Source organism: Protopterus annectens, chromosome 14.part0 (genome assembly GCF_019279795.1).
Source record: "Protopterus annectens isolate FY-2018-M chromosome 14.part0, PAN1.0, whole genome shotgun sequence".
Lineage (NCBI taxonomy): Eukaryota > Metazoa > Chordata > Ceratodontiformes > Protopteridae > Protopterus > Protopterus annectens.
Genome location: NC_056748.1, coordinates 944982303 through 945004696, shown reverse-complemented (window position 1 = coordinate 945004696; position 22394 = coordinate 944982303). Strand labels below are relative to the sequence as shown.

Genomic DNA, 22394 nt, shown 5'->3' with positions numbered 1-22394 from the left:
AAGATGTGACAGATGAATGAATGCTTTCCCCCCCACCCTCGGCTACAATCTTCTTAAATGCAACAGACCAAAAAGCAAGAGTTTCTGCCATTATATAAAAAATACATTACAATTAATCCTTTACTCAAGTAAGATTCTTACCTTCCACAATGCAGAACTGCTAATAACACAACTCAAAATAAACAATAACAAAACTTTATGTATCATTACTCACTACATTCCACCAGGTGATAATACTGTAGCAATTGAAGATACATTGAGCTAGTTTAATGCTAATATTGCCTAAGAATTAATCATTCCAGATTATCTTAATATTGACTAGTACACCTGTATCTCCAAATTTTCATCAACTCCAACAAGCCTCTACAACTTTTCCCAAGTTATTAACACACCTACCAGGACTGATAAAATAAAATGGTAGAAAAATCAGTCCTTGACTGGATACTAACAGGCAGCCAGAACTATATTACTAATTCTGGCTACCAACTTGATACCCTAAGTGATAACATGCCCACTTATTAAATCAGAAATTACAAAAGCATTAACAAAATGTTGTAACCTAAACTCTTTCTGCAAAGATACATTCAATGAAACTCTAAATGAATGTTACTGGACTCCCTTAAGAAGTCTTCTGCTTAATGAACCAGTCACTTTCATCAACTCAGTTTTTCTAAATATATTAGATCAGCAAACCTCCATCAGAACTAAAATAATTAAATCTAACTCTGCTCCATGGCTACAAAAGGAAACAAAAACATATACTGTAAAGAGACAGGTCATGGAAGTTATAGGTACAGAATAAAACCCAATCATCCTATGACAAATTTAGATAGCCGAGACATCTTACTAACACCAAAATAAAAACTGACAAACCAACTATTCAACCTACAGCAAAGATACCACAGGAACCCAAACTCTTTTGGAAATACATTAATAACTTAAACATTATTTAAGTTCGACCCCGGTACCTAATACTACCAGTAACACAGACTCAGTAGCTGACCAATTTAATTCCCTTTTTATCCAATCTGCCCTCAATCTACTTAAAATAATTTCACTTATCTCTCTCTCCCTTTACAATTCCCAATAATTATTCCTACTTTTCCTTCCCACCCATTCCCATCTCCACCATAAAAAGCACCTCTTAAAACTTACACCTTCTAACTTAGCTACAGATGACATCCCTGCAGAATATACTGCCATTGTAGGAGAATTACTGTCATACTCCATAGCCTTATTTATTAATGCCTCCATGACTGAAAATCAAATTATTACTCCATGGAAAAACACCATATATCATTCATCTACACAAAGGAGGCACACCCACAGAATTTTCTAACTATCAGCCTATTGCAGTAGTCTAATCACTTGCTAAGATCCTTGACAAGTGCATTCACTCACAACTCATGAGTTATCTTACTGCAAGTAATCTCATCAGAAATAGCCAACATGGTTTTAGACCCAAGCATAGTACCACAACTGCCCTTCCTAGCTTTATAAACAAGATAAACACTGAAAAGAACAAAGGCCACCATGTTCTACATCTATCAAAATCATTCAACACTGTGCCACATCAAAAACAACAAGGAGAACTTGCCTCCCTAAATCTCTCTCAACCTGTGCTATCATGCTTCCATAACTACTTCTCTGGTAGACTTCAGGCAGTCAAATGACAACAAACTTATTCCTCCTTCCTCCCTGTCTCTATAGGTGCACCCACAAGGATCCTACTTTTCAACATGTACACTAACTGACTTCACACTGCCTCTATTGAAGCCTCCATCATTCAATATGAAGATGGCACTACCCTCATCTGCTCAGCTCCTACCCTCTTTTTACTCAAATACTTTTCCACTGAATCCTGAGTATCCAACTCCCAACTCCTTCTTAACCCCAACAAGACTAAAGTTGTACTTTTTATCACTAAAAAGAATATACAGCAAAAGCAGCCCTTCACCATTACATAAAATAATAACACCCCACTAGAACTTGTAGCCCAGTCTAAGCTGCTGAGAGTCATTATAGATGAAAACCTAAAATTTGATCACCATCACCACATAACGCAAGAAATAAATAATACAAAAAAAAATAACATTAAAAACTACGAGCCTTATATAGGTCCAAACACTACCTTAATATCCCACTCCACAAAGGGGGAGCCACCACTGATCCCAGGAACTATCGCCCTATTAGCCTGATGAGCTTGGTCTGTAAGGCAATGGAACGTATCATCATGGAACTCATAAACAAAGACATTGGTAACCTCCAAACTCTGGACCCCACCCAGTTCAGGTTTGTGAAAGGCAGATCATGGCTCCTGAACCTGATTGACTTCTTTGAGGCAGTCACCAAAGCTGTAGATGAGGGTAAGGTGGTTCACACAGCCTATCTTGACCTCGCCAAGGCTTTTGACACCATCTACCATTCTGGAATTCTAGATAAACTCACTAAACTAGGTATACATCCTTACATCACAAGATGGGTTCCCAACTGGCTCACTGACAGAACCCACACTGTAAAAGTTGCAGACTCCAAATCTGACCTCAAACCAGTGACAAGTGGAGTACCACAGGGTTCAGTTCTGGGACCTCTCCTGTTTGGTATCTACTTCTCTGAAGTACAGGCTAACACAGAAGGACTTTGGCTAATGAAGTTCCCAGATGACTGCAAACTAGGAGGCATAGTCGAGTCCCCAAATGATGTGGACATCCTACAGAAGGGTCTAATTGAGACAGATGCCTGGTGTCACTGCCATGGCCTCAAGCTCAATGCCAAAAAGTGCATTGTCATCCCCTTTGGTAAAAACTCTGTACCCATCAACTACTACACAGGCAACAGTCTACTTAACACCAAATGTGTGATAAGAGACCTTGGGACCCAGGTGGACAGTAGTCTCTCCTTTGATAATCACATCGCCACAGTAGTCAGGAAATCCTTCTATGTGGCACACCTCAAAACAAAAGGGTTCTCATCCAGGTAAAAAGAGATCATTGTTCCCCTCGTTGACACTCATTACACCCATTATAGAGTAGAACGCCCCTTTTGGAATGTACCTCACAAGATATCTGCAGCAGCTGGAAAGGCCACAGAAATACCTCACAAAGAGGATTACTAGCCTCAAACATATTCCCTACACTGATCGTCTCAAAAAACTCCAGCTTTACTCCATAGCATATCGCCTACTCCAAAGTGATCTCTGCCTAACATATAAAGCTATGTCAAACCCAGAGCTGTTGGACATGCTGCACCTAAAGAAATCCCAATCCCTCCGAGCTACATGCTCTAGGGACCTAAACCTTGTCATCACAATAAACAGGACATTCTGGAGGGATAGATTCATGTTCCAGAGACTTCCCATACTCTGGAACAAGCTACCCATCTATGTCAAGCAAAGTTCTTCATTAGCACTCTTCAAGAAAAATCTTGATGAGTGGATGGGAAATAGGAAATACACCCCGGGGATCACTTCTGTTTCTCTGTTCAACAGGGACACAAGAAAATAACTTTCTTGGATGGCGTAAGCCAGGGAACCTTGCTGGCTAGCCTTACTTAGGCCGTTTGGCCAATAGCCTAGTACCTACCTATGAACCTATGAATAGCAGTACCAGGTAAAACATAGCATCTACTTACTTACTACCATCATTACTTTATTTTGTTTGCAAGAACCTGCCATGCCAGCAAGGAATCTCAAAGCACTATTAGAAAATGTACAGCAGAGTTTGAGGTTAAGATCACTACAGGCTGCATGCTTGTCAGTACCACTTATGTAGTATCTGGTCACTACTTAAACTATTCAGCTTCAGCCTATCCACACTGTTTGTGCTCCAAGGCAACATTCAGCTCATTTTTTGTGCTATGAAAGACCCAATCCTACTTGGCTTCCTATTTCATCACAAAAAAAAACACTGGATCTACAAACAACATTAGGGACCTAAATCCACAGCAAGTAATAAACAGTGTTCAGTGGAGCAATAGGTCAAAAAGTATATCCTTTAAGGCTAGTCTCAGTGACTACTGCTTTATCCCCATCTTTACTAACTTTAACAGGCAAATTAAACACATTCTACAATAAGAAATTTAACTCAGATCTTCTCTCCTGCTTCCACCATTTTCCAGTCCTAAAAGAAATAAAAATTGTTAAAACTTCCAAACCAACTTATCTATCTAGTCAGTTCTCACACTCTTCTTTATCAACCTGACGACTGCTTGACCATCAAAATACTCTCCACTACTATTCCCCCAAAAGGCTTTTAAGATCTACTAATCAAGATCTTCTCAATACCACCAGATGTACAAACATTGTAGGGGACTCACAACATGCCAATTATATTACAATAATATGGAATACCATCCCTCCCCCCTTACCCTCATCCCCAAACTTCATAATTTCAAGCTTACTATAAAAGAACAGCTGTCCAAGTCTCATATATGTTCCTGCCATACCCAAGACTAATCACAGGTATCCAATAACCTGCTTGTTCCCTACACCATTAGTTTCCCTTCTGTTACTTTTTCACTAATTTATTTTCTATGTTACTCCCAATTACTTAAACTGATCTATTTTCTACATTACTCCCAATTTTCTCAGCTGCCAAAACACAACCAAGAAATCTCAAAACAGTGCCATTTCAGATTTTCCTCTTTCTTATTTTCTCTTCCCTTATTACTGTCGGTAACTTATTGCTACTTCATAGACCTTTCTCCCCCTAAATGCTGTTGTATCATACACTTTCTTCCTAATCCCTCCCTAAATGATTTCTGCTACTACTATTAACCATTTGGATCAATAATGCTTTCATTTATTTATTTTGTTGTTAGATTTCTGCGAATATTAGCTATATGTTAGCTCTTTGAAAATAATACATGCTATGCAAATTTTGACTTATTGTATCTTCATTTTTTTCTTAACTGGCACAAATTCCGTGTAACTACAAATAACTGTGGTGCTTTTCTCCCTGGTCATCAGCTTAAAAGAGGTATGCTAGTCAAACAAGTCAGACTTTCCCAGTAAATGAATGTTAAATAAATAAATAAAAACAGTGAAAGAGGCAAATAAATATGTCATCATTTACATGATATAGAGTGACAAAATTAAAAATGTAAGGGTTCTGACGTATATCTTAGTAATTAGTACAATCAAGGAAATATGAGTGCCTAGACTATCGGCCATTGATACTGGAAGGTCATACAAGTAAGAACAAATAGTCGGCAACTTTTAATGTCAACATTGCAACACAACACAATTGTCAGTTGAACTGTTTTAATTTGGCTGCATTATCAAAAACATATGAGTAATTTTCAAAGAAACAATATTTTTTCTCGAGCCACACTTATGAAATGGCATGGGTTCAGACCTGGTTTCTGTTTCAGTGTAGGGTTTCAAGTACTGCACTGATAAACTAATCACTAATGACATACATAAAACAATGAACTTAAAAGACTGTGAAACTGCTTTGGAATGTATAACAATGCATAAACAATCAAAAGCAACTTGTCAAATTCTTATGTAACTGAAAAAAAAATATGGAATTTCTACCTGCATGTATTTTTTTTGTGATTTGCCACCAATCACCTTCATAGGACCCACTATTGTTATAGCCTAAAGTAATTAAACTGGCTGGAATTGCACAACTATGTAATATACTCACAACTAACAATAGCACACAAACTCATTCATCATCCACAAAAATGCCCTGCACTTATTACTGACCTACTGTCCAGCGAGGGACCTCCGCTGTAGTAACAAATTCTTACTACTCACAAATAAGTCATATAATACTGCAGGAGACTTGCTCTACTCCCAGTACATTGCTAAACTCTGGAATAGTATCCCCACATATATAAAACTCTCTGACAAACTTAATAGTTTTAAACCACTGCTTAAACAGCATCTTAACCAGTCCTTGTTCTGCACATACTCATCACCTGGTTAATACTTTGTGCTCACAGTATGATACTCTCCAAATACTCTCCTTAAACAGAATACTCTCAACCACTCACTGAAATGACAAAGCAATTTTAATACATAACTGCTGCCTGTACAATCTGTCAAGTTGCACGTGGGCATTGTCTTACATCTGTAATATCTTAGACTGTGTAAATGTAACTACTGTATGTGTATAATTGTGAAGAGAAATGTAACTACTCTGTGTTTATCTGGAATATGGTATGATGCACTGTAAGCAAATGGAGTTTTTCTCCCGAGGCCTCCACTGAAAATGCGTATTACCCAGTCAGACTTTCCCGGTAAACAAAGACAAACAAATATATAAATAAATAGTTTTCAGGGGTCAAGTCCACACACCCCTGCTACATAGTTATTTAAACTCCTAGTTTAAATATTTATACCCAGTAATGAGCCAAGCTACTCCTTGACTCCCAACTTTTCCGGCTCCTGAAAGAAAACTCCTGCACTTCTCTTTCCTCTACCTTACTTACACAGCCTCCATCATATTACCTTAGATGTCATAGCCTTCCAGGACTCTCCTGCAAGCACCTAAAGGCAGACTTCAACATTCTAACCACTCACTTTCTATTCTTGGACACAAGCTCTGGAGAGATCTTTCCAGACCTCTCTAACTACTTCTTTTTGGCACATCTTAAAAAACATTTCACAGCATAAGCTGATTGTAAATGTTCTGCTTCAGGACACATAACCTAGTCTCCCTAATCTCTGACACATATCATGTATCATTTGCGCTGTTGTATATCTTATCTGCTCTAACTGATGTAAGCATACCTCTCAACCTCTTAGAGCAAGAAATCTGCACAATGTCATCAATAAAAGTGGGACAAAGGACCAAAAATAGGGAACATTTTTAAATATTGCTCTTACAAACTTAGAAAGCTGATAAAATAGCAGGTTTTGCATTAGTATAGGTTTTCTGAAGGATATGAAGTCTGAATCTCAAATGTTTGTCATTATTTTCTAACTTCAGTCTTTAATTTGCCACTAATTTGCCAGAAAACCACAATTTTATGAAAAATATGAGGAAAAATCGGGATATTCTGTGAAAATCTGTACATTTCAGAGGTATGGATGTAAGTATTATACACAGTGGATGTTCTTCGTGTTTCACTGTTGCAGTCATCACACTTGGGTTATTTGCCTGCAGGTAGCCCTCAGTCAGCCCGAATACCAGAGACACAGTATTTCTGTGTCGGATGCTGTCACTCCAGGACAGACGTCAGGTCATCAGGGGTATAAAAACAGGCAGCCGACACCATCACATCAGTCTTTCTTGCCGAGGAGCCCAAAGCAATAGCAGTTCGCAAGTGCCGGTCGGCCGTTACCTGAGGTTTCATTTACGAATTGAATCATCCTGAAGTCTTCTAAAGCTAAGTACCCCGTTGGGGATCCTTTTTTCTTGCTTTAACAGATGTCAGAAAAAGTTAACAATTGCCTTGCCTGTGGAAAGCAAATACCACACAGAGGTTTTCATTCTTACTGCATCACCTGTTCAGGCCCAGACCACGATGTCCCTTGCTGTCAGTTTTGTGCCTTGTTCAATGCCCGAACCGTTCATCATCGTGCTCTCATTGTCACTAAATTCTTTCGCTCTCAATTTCCGTATTCCGAAATGGCTTCAGTAAGCTATTCGACTACCGATATTCCAAAAAAAGTAAGGATAAAGACAGATGGCACACGTCCAAAGCTGCCGAAGACACTTCCGTTAAGCTAGTCGCCAGTTCGCTGGTACTCAATGAGGCACTTTTGCAGCCCCTGATGCCCACTTCAATGGATTCACAGGCCTCTACCGAGACCCGTTCAGAGTCTGGTATGCCGCGAGACTCTTCTTTGACCATGGAACCTGCGGATGTATCAACCTTGGATGGGTCCAGCGCCGCTAAGTAGGCACCAGCTTCTGAGGCAGTTCTTTGCACTACCAATGTGATGACTACAACAGTGAAACACGAAGAACATAGTACAGTTGTGTACACGTACCATAAATGTAGATGTTCGAGTGTATTCACTGTTGCAGTCTTGGTTTCCTTCCCTTCAGCCCCCTGGTTTTTCTCTCTCTCTAAACTCTCTATGCCTTTTACTCCTCCCTTTTCAGGGGCATTGATATTGGTATTTAATTTTTACTGGTGGTGTTTCGACTCAAACCGATGACTTCATTTCTGTCTAAAACTACCGAGTTTCTAATGCCAAGAGTATGCTCTACGCCTAGAAAACCGACGACCAAAGCGCACGAACCTGCTCCCTTGCCACAACATCAAATTCTTAGAATGGCAGAAGACCTTATTATGCTGATTAGGGGAAGTCAGCCTTCCTCTGCTAAGAGAAAAAGAGACCAGTCCCCAGCAGCTTCAACAGACCAAGAATCTGATGACTCTGAGGTATCTGATTATGAAAACATGCTTTATCTGCTTATGAGAATTCAGATGCAGAGGAATCCATTCCCTCTGCCTCTCCTCCAGAGGATTTTTCTTTGGGTGAAACCTTACATACTTTAAGAGAGCATTTCCACTGGGAATGCCAAGACTGACCTCAGTCCAAAAAGAGACACAGAGAATTTCTAGATTCGCTACAGCACAGGCCTTTAACAATACCCCCAGTCCTGGAAGTTGTTGATGATGTCTTTATGGAATCCAGTCTTACTCCGGGTACTTTACCCCCTGCCCCTAGGAAACCAGACAGGTAGTACAGAGTACCTGACTCTCACAAATTTCTTTTCAAGAATCCTACTGCTTACCCAGAGATCATTTCCCAGGGGCCTAAAGGTATCAAGGTAACTACAGCCAAGAATCCCACCCCTTCGGACAGGGATTCCAGAGTTTGGACAGATGGGGTAAGAAAGTATATACCTCTGCAACTCTTGCCATTAGGGCATTGAATTGTCAGTTTCACATGCTGAAGTACCAGCAACATATTATGGAACTTATTAAGCAAAAAGTAGCAACCTTTACAGACTGCAGAAAATAAAGAATTGCAGGAGCTTATGCACTCTGCAAGCCAAGTCAGCAAGCTTACATTGCAGTGTGGCTTTGATGCCCTAGAAGCATCTTGTAGGGCACCAGTCACTGGTTCTGTACTGAGAAAGCATGCTTGGTTTAAGGAGCAGACCTTGCCAGACCATGTCAAATCAAAGTTACTAGATGCTCCTTTGAATAAGGACAGTTTGTTTGGTACCAAAGCAGAAGAGGTTCTTAAAAAGATGGAAGAAAAAGCTAAATCTATGCAGACAGTTAAAGAATTCATACAAGTACAGCCTCCTAGATTCAGTAGGCATTCCTCCTCAAAACACTGGTCCTTTCCAGCCCCTTTCAGGCCATCTCAAACTAGACCCAGGGGAAATAGACCACCCAGACTACAGTCTCAGGGTATGAAGAGATCTAAGCAATGGAGTGCCCCCACCCCCAAAACAGGGAGTGGTAAGCCACCTTCTTACGGAAAGAATTCACAATGACTTCACTACTCCACTCCCCACCTCTGCCCAATTGCTCGTGCCCCTAGGAGCAAAACTTGCCCTTCATGCAAAAAACTGGATGTCCATCACAAAAGACCGATGGGTCCTCAACATTGTATCCCAGGGGTACAAATTCAACTTCCATTCTCTGCCAACCCCAAAAGGGTTCCCAGACCTTCCTCCAAACCAGTGGGCAGAGGCACAAAACCAAGTCCTATCCCTGCGCTCTATCAGGGCTATTCAGTCGGTTCCAGCAGAACAGATAGGTCAAGGATTCTATTCCAGACTTTTCCTGGTACCCAGAAAAGAGGGCTCTTGGCGCCCAATCCTGGATCTGTCAATTCTCTACACCTTCCTGGTGGTACCAAAATTCAAAATTCTTACCCTGCAACAGTTTCTACCTATGCTAGCCAAGGATGCCTGGTTAGTCACCCTAGACTTAAAAGAAACCTATCTGCACATCCCTATAAGTGAGTCATGCAGGAAATATCTACGTTTCAGGGTTAGATCTATGCATTATCAGTTCTCTGCACTTCCTTTTGGCTTATCAAGTGCTCTCAGAGTATTCACAAAATGCCTGGCTCCAGCCATTGCTTACTGCAGGCAGAGAAGTATCCAAATTTACCCGTACTTGGACGACTGCCTGATTCAGGCGGACAATCAGGAATTGCTGTTGCAGCACCTGACATTTGTAAAAAACCTTCTCACATCCCTGGGGTACACCATCAATGAAAATAAATCAAAACTGGTGCCCAGTCAAAAGATTGTATTCCTGGGAGCAAGCTTGAACACAGCATCCCAGATGGCATTCCTCACTTCAGAAAAACAAGTCTATCTGACAGCCTATTTCAAACAAATGGCCACCAGAACCCAGCTATCCACAAGGAAAATACTGCAGGCCCTTGGGTTCATGGCCTCATGCATCCTGCTAATTCCATATGCCAGACTGCATATGAGGAAACTTTAATGGTACTTAAAAAGTCTTTGGTGCCAACATTCTCAGGACCTGGAAACAGTCATTCCTATCATACCCTGTCTAAGGACAGAGTTTCTTTGGTGGGTAGCAGCATGCAACCACAACAAGGGACTGCCCTTTACTCAACCCCACGCCGCCCAAACCCTAACCACAGATGCATCAGACTATGCCTGGGGAACACACATGGACGGCAAATGCATTCAGGGTCACTGGAGCCCAAGTCAAATTCATCTGCACATCAACCAAAAAGAGATGATAGCTGTGCAAAACTCCCTGACAGCTTTCAGATCCCTACTCTCACCAGGACAACTACTAATAAAAACAGACAGCACCACAGTTATGTGGTACATCAACAAGCAGGGGGGAACCCATTCTTACCCATTCTGCAGGTTAACCCTAGCCCTGTGGAACACGGCCTTGGACATGCAAGTCCATCTGCAAGCTCTATTCCTGCCAGGAAAACAAAACTCACTGGCAGATGACTTAAGCAGAAATCTTCTAGACCCACATGAGTGACAATTAGAGCCCAGCATTTTCAACCTTCTGATTCAGAAATGGGGAACCCCAGAGGTGAACGTCTTTGCCTCCCCCTGCAACCACCAGCTAAGCAAATTCTGCACCAGGAACCCTCACAGCAGTGCCTGGAAAGTGGATGCCCTATCTTTTCAGTGGGTAAATCTTTCAATTTATGCCTTCCCACCTCTGCCTCTTCTCGCAAGAGTATTACTCAAAATAAGACAGGACAGACCAAGGACAATTCTGATTGCCCCGGAATGGCCATACCAGCACTGGTACCCACTCCTGTGCAGCCTGACATCGGTGCCACCCTGGCACCTATACCAGAACCCTACCCTGCTCTCTCAGCAGGAGGGATAAATTTTGCATCCACAACTGCAAATCTTAAATCTTGCAACCTGGCTTATCCCCTGAATGCTCCACCAGCAACCCTAAGCAAGCAGGTGCTGGACGTCATTCTTGAAGCCAGAAGACCCAGTACAAGAACATCCTATGCGGATAAGTGGAAAAGGTACTGCTCCTGGAGTCTGTCTAAAGGAGAGGACACAACTCAGCCCTCCCTGCCTCTAATCGTGGATTACTTAGCAGATCTACTCCACAAAAGCCTGTCCTTCTCTTCCATTAAGATACATGCCTCAGCCATTTCGGCTCATTACAACACTGAGCCACCTCTTTTCTTGCACCCTCTTATCAAACAGTTCCTGAGAGGGGCAAACAACTTAAGGCCACCTAGGAGAGCACCCACTCCTGCTTGGGACCTTAACTTTGTACTGGAAAAGCTCACATGTCCCCCCTTTGAGCCTGCAGTGTCAGCAGAATTAAAATTCCTCTCTTGGAAAACAGCATTGCTTCTAGCCATTACTTCAGCTAGAAGAGTGTCTGAGCTAGAAGCACTGATGGCTGTGGAACCCTTCATTATTTTCCATGCTGACAGGGTTTCCCTCAGGACTAACCCTTCCTTTTTGCCTAAAGTGGTGTCCTGTGTGGCTCTCAACCAATTCATATATTTGCCAACCTTCTTCCCTAATCCTCAAAATAAAGGGGAAAGGATCCTGCACTCCTTGGATGTGCACAGAAAGCTCAGATTGTAACTTGGTAGGACTAAACCCTTCAGAAAGTCAGACCAGTTACTAGTCAGCTTTGCAACAGGGGCAGAGGGCAAGGCCATTTCAAAGCAAACAATCTCTAAATGGATAGCACATTGCATCTATTTCTGCTACAAGCACCATGGGAAACCAACCCCTCAGGGAGTCAGAACACATTCCACTAGGCAATATCTACCTCTGCAACATTTTTCAGGGGAGTCCCTACCAGGGACATCCTGGAAGCTACTACCTGGAGTTCCGTACACACCTTCACCAAGCACTACCACCGGCCTATCTTTTCCAAATCCAGGGCAGGTTTTGCAACAGCAGTCCTGCAAGGCATTCTAGCCAGCCCTAACTCTTCTTGACTGCCTCCACCCTTCAACTTTGGGAATCTACCTAAGTGTGATGACTACAACAGTGAAACACGAAGAACATAGTACAGTTGTGTACACTTACCATAAATGTAGATGTTCGAGTGTATTCACTGTTGCAGTCCTGGTTTCCTTCCCTTCGGCCCCCTGGTCTCGCTCCCTCTCTCTCTCTATGCCTTTTACTCCCCCCTTTTCAGGGTCATTGATATTGGTATTTAATTTTTACTGGTGGTGTTTTCCCCCACCATAACTTAGCTCCCTATTGGGGGGGGCTCCTGACATTTGGGGCAAGAAAAACTGATGTAATGGTGTCAGATGCCTGTTTTTATACCCCTGATGACCTGACATCAGTCCTGTAGCCACACCATCCGATGCAGAAATACTAAGTTTCTGGTATTCGGGCCAACTGAGGGCTACCTGCAGGCAGATAACTCAAGTGTGACTGCAACAGTGAATACACTCAAACATCTACATTTATGGTAAGTGTACACAACTGTACTTTCCTGTTGATGATATTCTTGAGTCATTTTTCTATTGTATATTTACTTTTTCTTTGTTTTTAGTGTGCTCTTTTATTGTATAAATTATTTTATTTTTCCACTTGATGAGTGCTCACATTCTGGGCTGAGTCTAAAATTGGTCTAATGGGATCAGTGCTCTAACACTGTTAAATGGCATAAATATTAAATAGTTTTCAAAATTTTAGGGAATAATAAATTATTTGCTTTGGGTGGCCACGGTGGTGCAGCGGTTAGCATTGCCACCTCACAGCAAGAGGTTCTGTGATTCGATCCTCGGCTGGGATGCCTTCTGTGCGGAGTCTGCATGTCCTCTCTGTGGTCATCTGGGTTTCCTCCAGGTGCTCCGGTTTCCTCCCACATCCCAAAGACATGCTGTAGGTGAATTGGACACTCTAAATTGGTCCTAGGTGTGAGTGTGTGCATGTGTGTGCCTTCTGTGGAAGGTTGGGTGCCGGGCTGGCAACTCAACACTGTAAAACTCCACTGCCAATCATGAGTGGACAGGTGATCTGCTGTGGTGACCCCTAACCGGGAAAAGCCGAAAGAAGAAGAAGAAGAAGAAATGATCTGCTTTGAAACAAAACCAAGTATTTCATATTACCAGAAATGAGCACTTGACTTCTTTATCAAAAATCACAATTTTGCCATTTGAATTCAATTACTTGTGATTGAAAATTCAGTTGAAAAAAATCTGTTCATATCTGCTTATAAGTGAAACCAGCATGGATAAATACTGCTCCTTCAAAATGTGAATGAAAATTAAGCTTATGCAAGATACAAGGCCACTCAAATGTCCCATATACTTCTCTCTAGCTAAGATCTGGAACACCCTACCATTATCCTTAAGATCTAACCACATTCACACAGCCTTCAAACGTGCACTCAAGGAACATCTGTCTAAATCTTGGGTATGCTCCTGCTAAACTCCAGGCTAATTTCTAGCCATTGCAACATCCCTCTACCTTCTTTCTCTTCAACTGTAAACTCTGTTTTCCGTTATCACCTTGTTTTTCCCTATTAGTCTTTCCTCTCACCCCTGCCCTTAACTCCTTTTACCTTGTCCACTTCAGTTTTATTTTTCTCTTATTCCACCTCCCTTATTAATGTAGGTCTACTACTTTCCCCTCCTTTCTTTTCTAAACTGTAAGCTACTTACATTTTTCCCACTTATGATTATATAAATCCTTTATGCCATAACTGGCATAGATACTATATGTTATTTATATAATTTTTTACTTTAATTATCCTAAGTAGGTAATCTTTGTTATATTTGTGCTGCTGTTTTTTACTGTATTTTTGTTAGTTCCTGTTAAGTGAAAACCCATGTAAATAACTACTAAATTATTTTACTTTGTTCTACTGGAAATGTTTTTGTATATGGAGTATTTCTCCCCAAGCCTTCACTGCAAATAGGTTCTTTGTGGCCCAGTTAGACTTTCCTGGTAAACAAATGATTAATTAATTCATTCATTCATTCATTCATTCATTCATTAGTAAACATTGTAATTGGCAACAAAAATTGCAGATTCATTACTGGTGCATGCTAAAAAAATCAAAGTACCATTGTATCTCTCATAAGAAGAGAAGCTGCTATCCACTAACTTCAAGGTTTTCTCAGTCAGGAGTATCCTAATTTTCAAATTGGGTCATTGGTTCATAGGTTGGTACTAGGCTATCGGCCCTAGGGCCTATACAAGCTTAGCCATAACAATTCCCTGGCTATTTCTTCCCACAATATTTACTTCTCTGGGCCCCTGTCTAGCAGGGCGACTGACATGATCCCTGGGGTGAATTTCCTATCTCCCATCCAATCATCAAGGTTCCTTTTGAAGATGGCCAAAGAGGTGCTCTGCTTGAAATGTATGGGCAGTCTATTCCAGAGTCTGGGGAGTCTCTGGGTCAGGTACCTATCCCTCCAGCATGTTTTGTTCATTGTGATAACAAGGTTTAGATCCCTGGAGTGTGTGGCTCTGAGGGATTGGGATTTCTTTAAGTGTAGCATGTCCAGCAGCTCTGGGTTTGACATGGCCTTGTATGTTAAGTAGAGATCGCCTCTGAGTAGACGATATGCGACAGAGTATAGCTGGAGTTTTTTTTAGTGGTCAGCACAGGGCATCTGCTTTAGGCCTGTGATTCTTTTAGTGAGGTATTTCTGCAGCCTTTCCAGTTGTTGCAGATGTCTTGAGAGGTACATACCAAATGCAGCATTATATTCTATAATGGGTCTAATGAGGGATGAGTACAGTGGGACAATGACCTCCTAAATGCCCTTAATGATGAGGTGTGCCACATAGAAGGATTTCCTAATTGTTGTGGTGATGTGGTTATCGAAGGTGAGACCACTGTCCACCTGTGTCCTTAAGTCTGTTATCACACTTCCAGTGTTTAGTGTACTGCCACCCATGTGGTAATTCATGGGTACATGTTTTTTCCCAAAGGGGATAACTGTACATTTCTTGGCATTGAGCTTGAGCCCATGGCTCTATCACCAAGCATCTGTTTCTGTAAGGCTCTTTTGTAGAATATCCACATCATTTGGGGATTCAATAATGGCTCCCAGTTTGCAGTCATCTGTGAACTTTGTTAGCCAGAGACCCTTAGTGTTGGCCTGTACTTCAGAGAAGTAGATGCCAAACAAGAGCGGTCCCAGGACTGAACCCTGAGGTACTCCACTTGTCATTTGTCTGGAGCTGGATTTGGAGTCGTTTACTTTTATAGTCTGGGTTCTGTCAGTAAGTCAGCTGGCAACCCATCAAGTGATGTAGGGATTAATGCCCATCTTAGTAAGTTTATCTATGATTCCAGAGTGGGGGATTGTAAACCTCTTTGTTGACTAATCACAGTCCAGCAGAGCAAAACATCTCATAAATAGCTCCTCACCTTTCTTTTGTGTGCTTATCCAATACCTTTTCAATCAAGGGAGCTGCCTATACACTGCAACCTTTCACCAGTCATGTAAAATAGAAACTTTATTATGAATCTGAATGCAAATGTACTGATGAGATTACTTAAAGAAATTCTTTAAATTCTACCTAACTCTTATTACCTTTCATAATGGTATTGGTTAACAGAATAGCATAAACCTGAAGCACAGAACTGAGATTGGGGTCAGGTTGGGGCCTACAGATTGGACCTTTTAGTGAACTGCCATTTTGCCAGAGAGGCTGTATAATGCTCTCTCTCTATATACACACACACACACACACACACACACACACACACACACACACAAGCACGCACACATGCACACACACACACACACACACATGCACACACACACACACACACACACACAAGCACGCACACATGCACGCATATATACACACACACACACACACACACACACACACACACGCATGCACGCGCACACACACACACACACACACAAACGCACACATGCACGCATATATACATACTCACACGCACACACACACACACACACACACACACACACACACACACACACACATACACACGCACACATGCACAGATACACACACACACACACACACACACACACACACACACACACACACACACACACACACACACACACACACACACACATACACACACACACACGCCTAATTGAATCACATTTCATTTAATATTTCCTGTAAAGCAAATGCTCTACCAGTTTTTTTTTTCAGGAGCTCGCCCCTATCCCCTTAGTTAAATATGAACTCTGAGGTCACACGATCATGGAGAAAAGAGAAAGGAGAAAGCACCACACAGAGTGAAACACAGACTTGTATACATGGGGTACAACACGTGGGTGGGCAGCACGGAGCACAGTATACACTAAACTAATTTGCCTTATAATTCCTTCTATCTTAACACCCTAAATCACACCAGCAATATTTCTTTATAGCCAGTACACTTTCTATCAAATGTGAATAAATTAAATGTTTCAGGTTACATTTTTAGATATTCTGTGATTAGCTTCATACATGTGTGTGTGTGTGTGTGTGTGAGTGTGTGTGTGTATGTGTGTGTGCATGGGCATTATGTATACACAGACATAATGATTGCTGTAGCATAAGCATGATAATGTTAATATGTATATAAATATATTAATGCCTTATCTTTTTTGTAACAGGGAAAGTGCATAAATTTTACAAGGGTCAAGGCTGATGAAGCACAGAAGAACACAAACAATTACTCATCGTACCACTCAGAAGCTGAGTCTGTTCCTCTGCAGCAACCATCAAACCCTCCTCCAAAAAATTCTTATGACCCTCCAGCATATTCTCCAACGAGACCACAGACAGCACCTCCTTCGAGAACTCCTCCATCTCGCATACCTCCTGGGCCACCTCCATCTCGCCCACCTCCATGCCTCCAGCTTTAAATGTTTCTTGCATTTACATTGAACGAGGGGCTGCCATAGTAAGGCAGATATCGAAGATCTGTAGTACTGCATTGATGAACACTAAGTAGTCTATCATTAATTTGCTCAGCAGTTCAACTCTAATTTTTTATAGCACATTTTCCACTAAAGATATAATGATTCGTACTCAAGTCAGAATTACAAGGACAAATCTTGTCATAGTCAGAATATTCACGATGACAAATAACTGAAGTGATGAATTTTAAGTATCCAAGTATATGAATGTCAACATTTGCTCTTATTCTGATGGTTGCCTCCATATATAACATTTCTGTACTTCAGAAACATCACAGCTAACCTTTCAATTATCTTCTAGGATGTCTTCCTTATTCAGAGTGTCACAAGAATTCAAACTGCCATTGGTGATGGCCTGATGATGCTTGCTCTGAGGCATAGGCTAAATTACAGGGTTCTTCTTTTAATGCTGTGCCTTTGTCTGTACCCAAGCAGAGACACAGTCTGTAATGCATGTAATGTCTCCATCAATAATCTTGCACACTGAAAATCAGGAAGAGGATAATATTTCTTACACTGTAAAAAATGGGAAACCCAAACACTGAAAAGAGGACCACAGTTAGTAGAACTGGCTGAATAATTATTTCAGTCTTTACAGTTATTTGCATTAGGACAGCAGCAATTTCTGCTTTTGAAATATAGCAAGTACAGAAAGGAAAGCAGATGTACAATAACCACTCTACTCACAGATATACTAAAATTCTGGGAGTTTTGCTCCCTGTTGAAAGCCATTAGTTGTAGCCTGCTTTCACTGTCATGCCAGGTATGGAACTCTGTACATGCAGTACAGCATTTCTTCCCCTGAAGAGTTGTGCTTCCCTTATTTCTGTGAATGCCATTTGGAAATAGGAGAATACAACCTCAACGCACTATTTCTTAAAGAGATAATCAAGATTTGTCTACTGTAAGCAGAAATCTGGTACTCAGTTTCTGTAAAACCTAACTGAATTTCCACAGATAAAAAATTCACTGATATTTCCTTATCTTAAAGTATTAAAATATAGCTTAAATACAGATGTCAGGTCCTATCATGAATTTCACTCAGCTGATGTCACACAAATGTATATACATACCTCATTCAGAACTGCATCCCAGGACACAGACTATGACAAGAGTTGGTATCTTCCTTTTCCCTAAAAACACATATTCTAGAGCTGTCAGCTAGTGCAGTTAATTTGACTGAAAGTAGCAATACACTCATTTGGAAAACTGGAATGAAAACTATATACGTGGGACACACCTTTATGTTCAACTTGCAAAGGTAAACACATAGATACTACAGTCTTTTTAGTTATAATGTATTTTCAACAAACTACTATAGGATGAGCAATGCAAAAATTTATTTTTTTTTTTTAATTTTGGTTTGCTGTACTTTGAAAGTCCCTCTATAAAATCACAATCTGCTTTGGCTGAGGGTAAAATATTTATTAAATCCTGGGGGTTCTTTTTGTAATATGTATTTTGATTTGTTGCAGGTCAGCAAACATAACTACTGTATACAGGATTCCATTGAATTGCTATTTTATCATATATGTGTGTCACTTCTCAAAAAGCAAACAATTTTACTCATTTGCTTTAAGTATAAATATGTGGATGTTTTGTTTTATTAATCATTATATTCTCATGACAACACAAAATATGTTCTTGGTCATAAGGCAGTAGCATTCCCTTGTTTCAATTTTTTGCATTAAAAATATTATTTAGCCCTAAGATAAGTGAGATTAAAATATTGATTAATACTTGTGTGATCAAGGGTGTTCTTAAATGATGCAAAGTGAAAGTGACAGAGGTGTGATGAAATGAGACACCAAATATAGTTCAGGTATGTGAATGATTTCCTGTTAATTTGGCTAGTAAGACGGCTTATTTGATGTATGTTAGACTGAGACGTGGGTGGATGTATTTTTAACTGGGTCTAAACTGATTTTATGTCATGAGAGGAACTGGGATTCTCCGTGTTATCAAGCAGATTTTTTTGTTTGAAGTCATACATTGTCAAAAATATGCATTTAGAGGGTTCCAAATCAGAGACAATATATTTCTCCCCAAAACACTGAACATTGATCTCCTGATATGTACCTTAAGCTGCTAAGCTTGTACATCTTTGAACTGTTAAGAAGTTTCCAGTATTATTCCTATAAATGTAATCATCATCTGGTTCCCCTATACAAAGCATACTTGAAGGGCTGGGCTTTCTTCTCGGGTTAGGTCTTTTTTGATGAAACATGTTAGTAACTTTACAGTCAATAAACTAAAAATGCATTTTTAAACATTTTCAAAACATAAGACATTTAGAATACAAATTATATGAATCAATTGCTTGTGGAATGCCAACACAAGGACATCAACAAGCTTTACTTGGATTATTCTAATAAAATGTCCTAAATATTATAAAATAACATATAAAATATATGGCAAGCAATTTGCCAGGCAACAGAATATTGTTTTAAATGTAACTGGCAATCTTAAAGCTTACAAATATTTTTGCATAACATTTAGTTTGAAAATTTGCCTGCCATCAGTAGAAGATATAAACTTCCAAATTAGTAAAAGAAGCCTGTTTGCAAATGTTATTTTACATCAAAGCCGTAATTATAATGGATAAAAGCAATGTGATGGATGGTTTAAAACCGAATGTTAGGTAAAGATGAGAATTTACAAAATCTGCTTCCTAATTTGGAAATTATGTATGATGGGTGATGTTATAAACTGTTACAAGTTAACAGACAGGATAATGCACATCGTAATATCTGTCTAGTTAAACTGTAAGATGAGACGTTTGATTTGGTAGCACAGTCTGTGTACGGAGACTGAGAAGACTGTTCATTTTTGGAGCTAGAAACAACAATGCCCCCCCACATCTGATAGCATTTTGGCCCTCTTCCTGACTATAGCAGTTATGTATGTTATGTTCATTTTTCTGGGCTAGAAACAACACTGTCCCAAACATCTGAAATAATTTTGGCCCTCTTCTCTGCTATCACAGTTACATATGCAGGCAAGGGGAAAATACCTATTGTATTGGTAGTCATTGCCTTTTGACTGTGACATATATTGTGATTCTGATTAGCATAGCTTTTAACCTACTTTGTTTTAATATGTGTTCATTTAGTTAAGTGTTATGTGTTAGCTTTTGTAAACAAGAAAACATTTCTATCATATATTGCATAAGAAAAATGCCATTTGTTTACTGCAATCATTTCTGTATCACAAAGCTTTTTATTGACTGTTCAGGATTGTAGCATTATAAGTAACTTCTTACTGATGATTTTTGCTGTTTGAAATACTGAGGTATTTTCAGCTTATCTATTCCTTGTAATATGATTTTACCTCTGAATGCATGCATTTTCTCTTAACAGATGCAAGCAGAGTACATCAACAGCCCAAGGCTGTGTGACTTAATTATTTTCCTTCAGTAATTAATATAAAAGTGTGACAAAAACAGCTTTACTGCAGGACAGTTTAATTTATTAAATGTGATTAAGTACACTGGGGAACTCCATCATATTATATCTAAAGGGCAAAACCAATGTTATGGTTAAATATAATTTTGAAATTATCACAGGTATAGATCCTGCAGTTTCAAGGCCATGTGTTAGTTAACTGCTTGGTTGTTGTACATGTTAGGTTGCCATCATTATGTTTAGGTCCAAATGGCTGTTTTAAGAAGCAAATGGCAGTACAGACAGGCAGTAGAAGAGACAATTAAAAGCTTTTTACCTCTAGCTCCAAATATGGTCCTGATAAATTTGACAGGAGGCAACTGCCAATAATTATTTCCTGCAACAGAATTTAGGTATGGCATTCTCAGGGCTGTTACTTGTTGACATAACAGGCTAAATTATAAAACAAGTTTAGAGTAAAATGTCAGCCAAAATTTCCAACTGAAATTTCCAGTAAGCCTTTTGAAAATATCATTCTGTCATTCCTGAGCTTACTTATTCATGAGTCGGCCCTAATCTGATAGCCATATTTTGTAAATTGTCACCATCCATTTTACATCTGTAGAAATGAACAGTTTCATCAAATAGTGTGTGTTAATATTATTTCTGCACTTTTGCATAGCTGCATCCCCTCAAGAAGCTGTAAAGCATACAGAAAAATATTTCTAGAGCACTTACTGCATTTTGTGAAGTGAGTGACAGAAAAGTTCATGGGACACATTACAGGTTTTAATAGATGTTGCACAGTTTAGTAATTATCTGTGCAGAAATATATGCACGCCTAGGAAAATGGTACATCCTTAACGGATTAATAAGGAAATGGTTTACTGGTTCCTACACAGTGCTCTTCCTCTATAAGTTTGAAAAAAATAATAATAAAATAACTGGAATGTGTAATTAAGACAGCTGTTGCCTGTGTACTAAAACAACAGGTATTTGAAGCAACAAGTACATTAAAATGAAATATTAAATGCTTGATGTGATTTGTTTAGTTATGCTGTCTTACACATGGATTATAGCAAGTGGTTTATGCAAACTACATTAAAGTACATAGCCCCTGACATTGACTGAAAAATATTAAAAGGCACATGGTTATCAAAAGCTTCAGGTTCAGATTCATTTGTTCCCAGTCCATCTGCAGCAGTAACTGATGCATGTCTTAGGAAATCTATGTATGAAAATCAGAATATTTTGGCATTTTTCCTACAGTCCTCTCTCATAATGGGTACCTTTGTATCAGTTGTCTGTTGCACAGCATATGTCTGTTTAAAGCTTATGCATTAGATAATCATTGTGCTAGAAGCCTGGTGGCTAGTCATTTACTTAATGACTATGGATTTTGTGTACGATGCAGATTCTTTTACATGAAACTAAACAGTTCACAGAATAAACATTTCTTTACTATATTAAACAGAAGTTATGGGTAGCCATCATTACTATTACAGCATTTTTATTCATGTTTTGTCTGCTTTATTTATGCCTTTCACCAATGCAGTTTTTTTTTTTTTTTTTTTTTGTAGAAAATGCGTTTTCAGGTGATTAACAAATAAATAATCACACAAAGGTACAAAAGCAAATTATTGAAATATCTGTAAATGCTGTCTGGATTTTAATTGTTCCACTGAGCATAAAAGGAATGGTAAATTTTGCATCATAGCTAA

At 39.7% G+C, this 22394-nt stretch overlaps 1 protein-coding gene across 1 annotated transcript in view; it reads left to right on the top strand.

The window, feature by feature from the left end:
- The window catches only part of LOC122789359 (anthrax toxin receptor 1-like), a 1490698-nt gene extending 1468549 nt beyond the window's left edge, over positions 1-22149 (top strand). Inside the window, exon 18 of the mRNA XM_044056748.1 lies at positions 16985-22149. Coding sequence (XP_043912683.1) covers positions 16985-17236 — 252 coding nt within the window. The 3' untranslated portion in view covers positions 17237-22149. The remainder of the gene's footprint in view (positions 1-16984) is intronic.
- Positions 22150-22394: the final 245 nt, after the last annotated feature.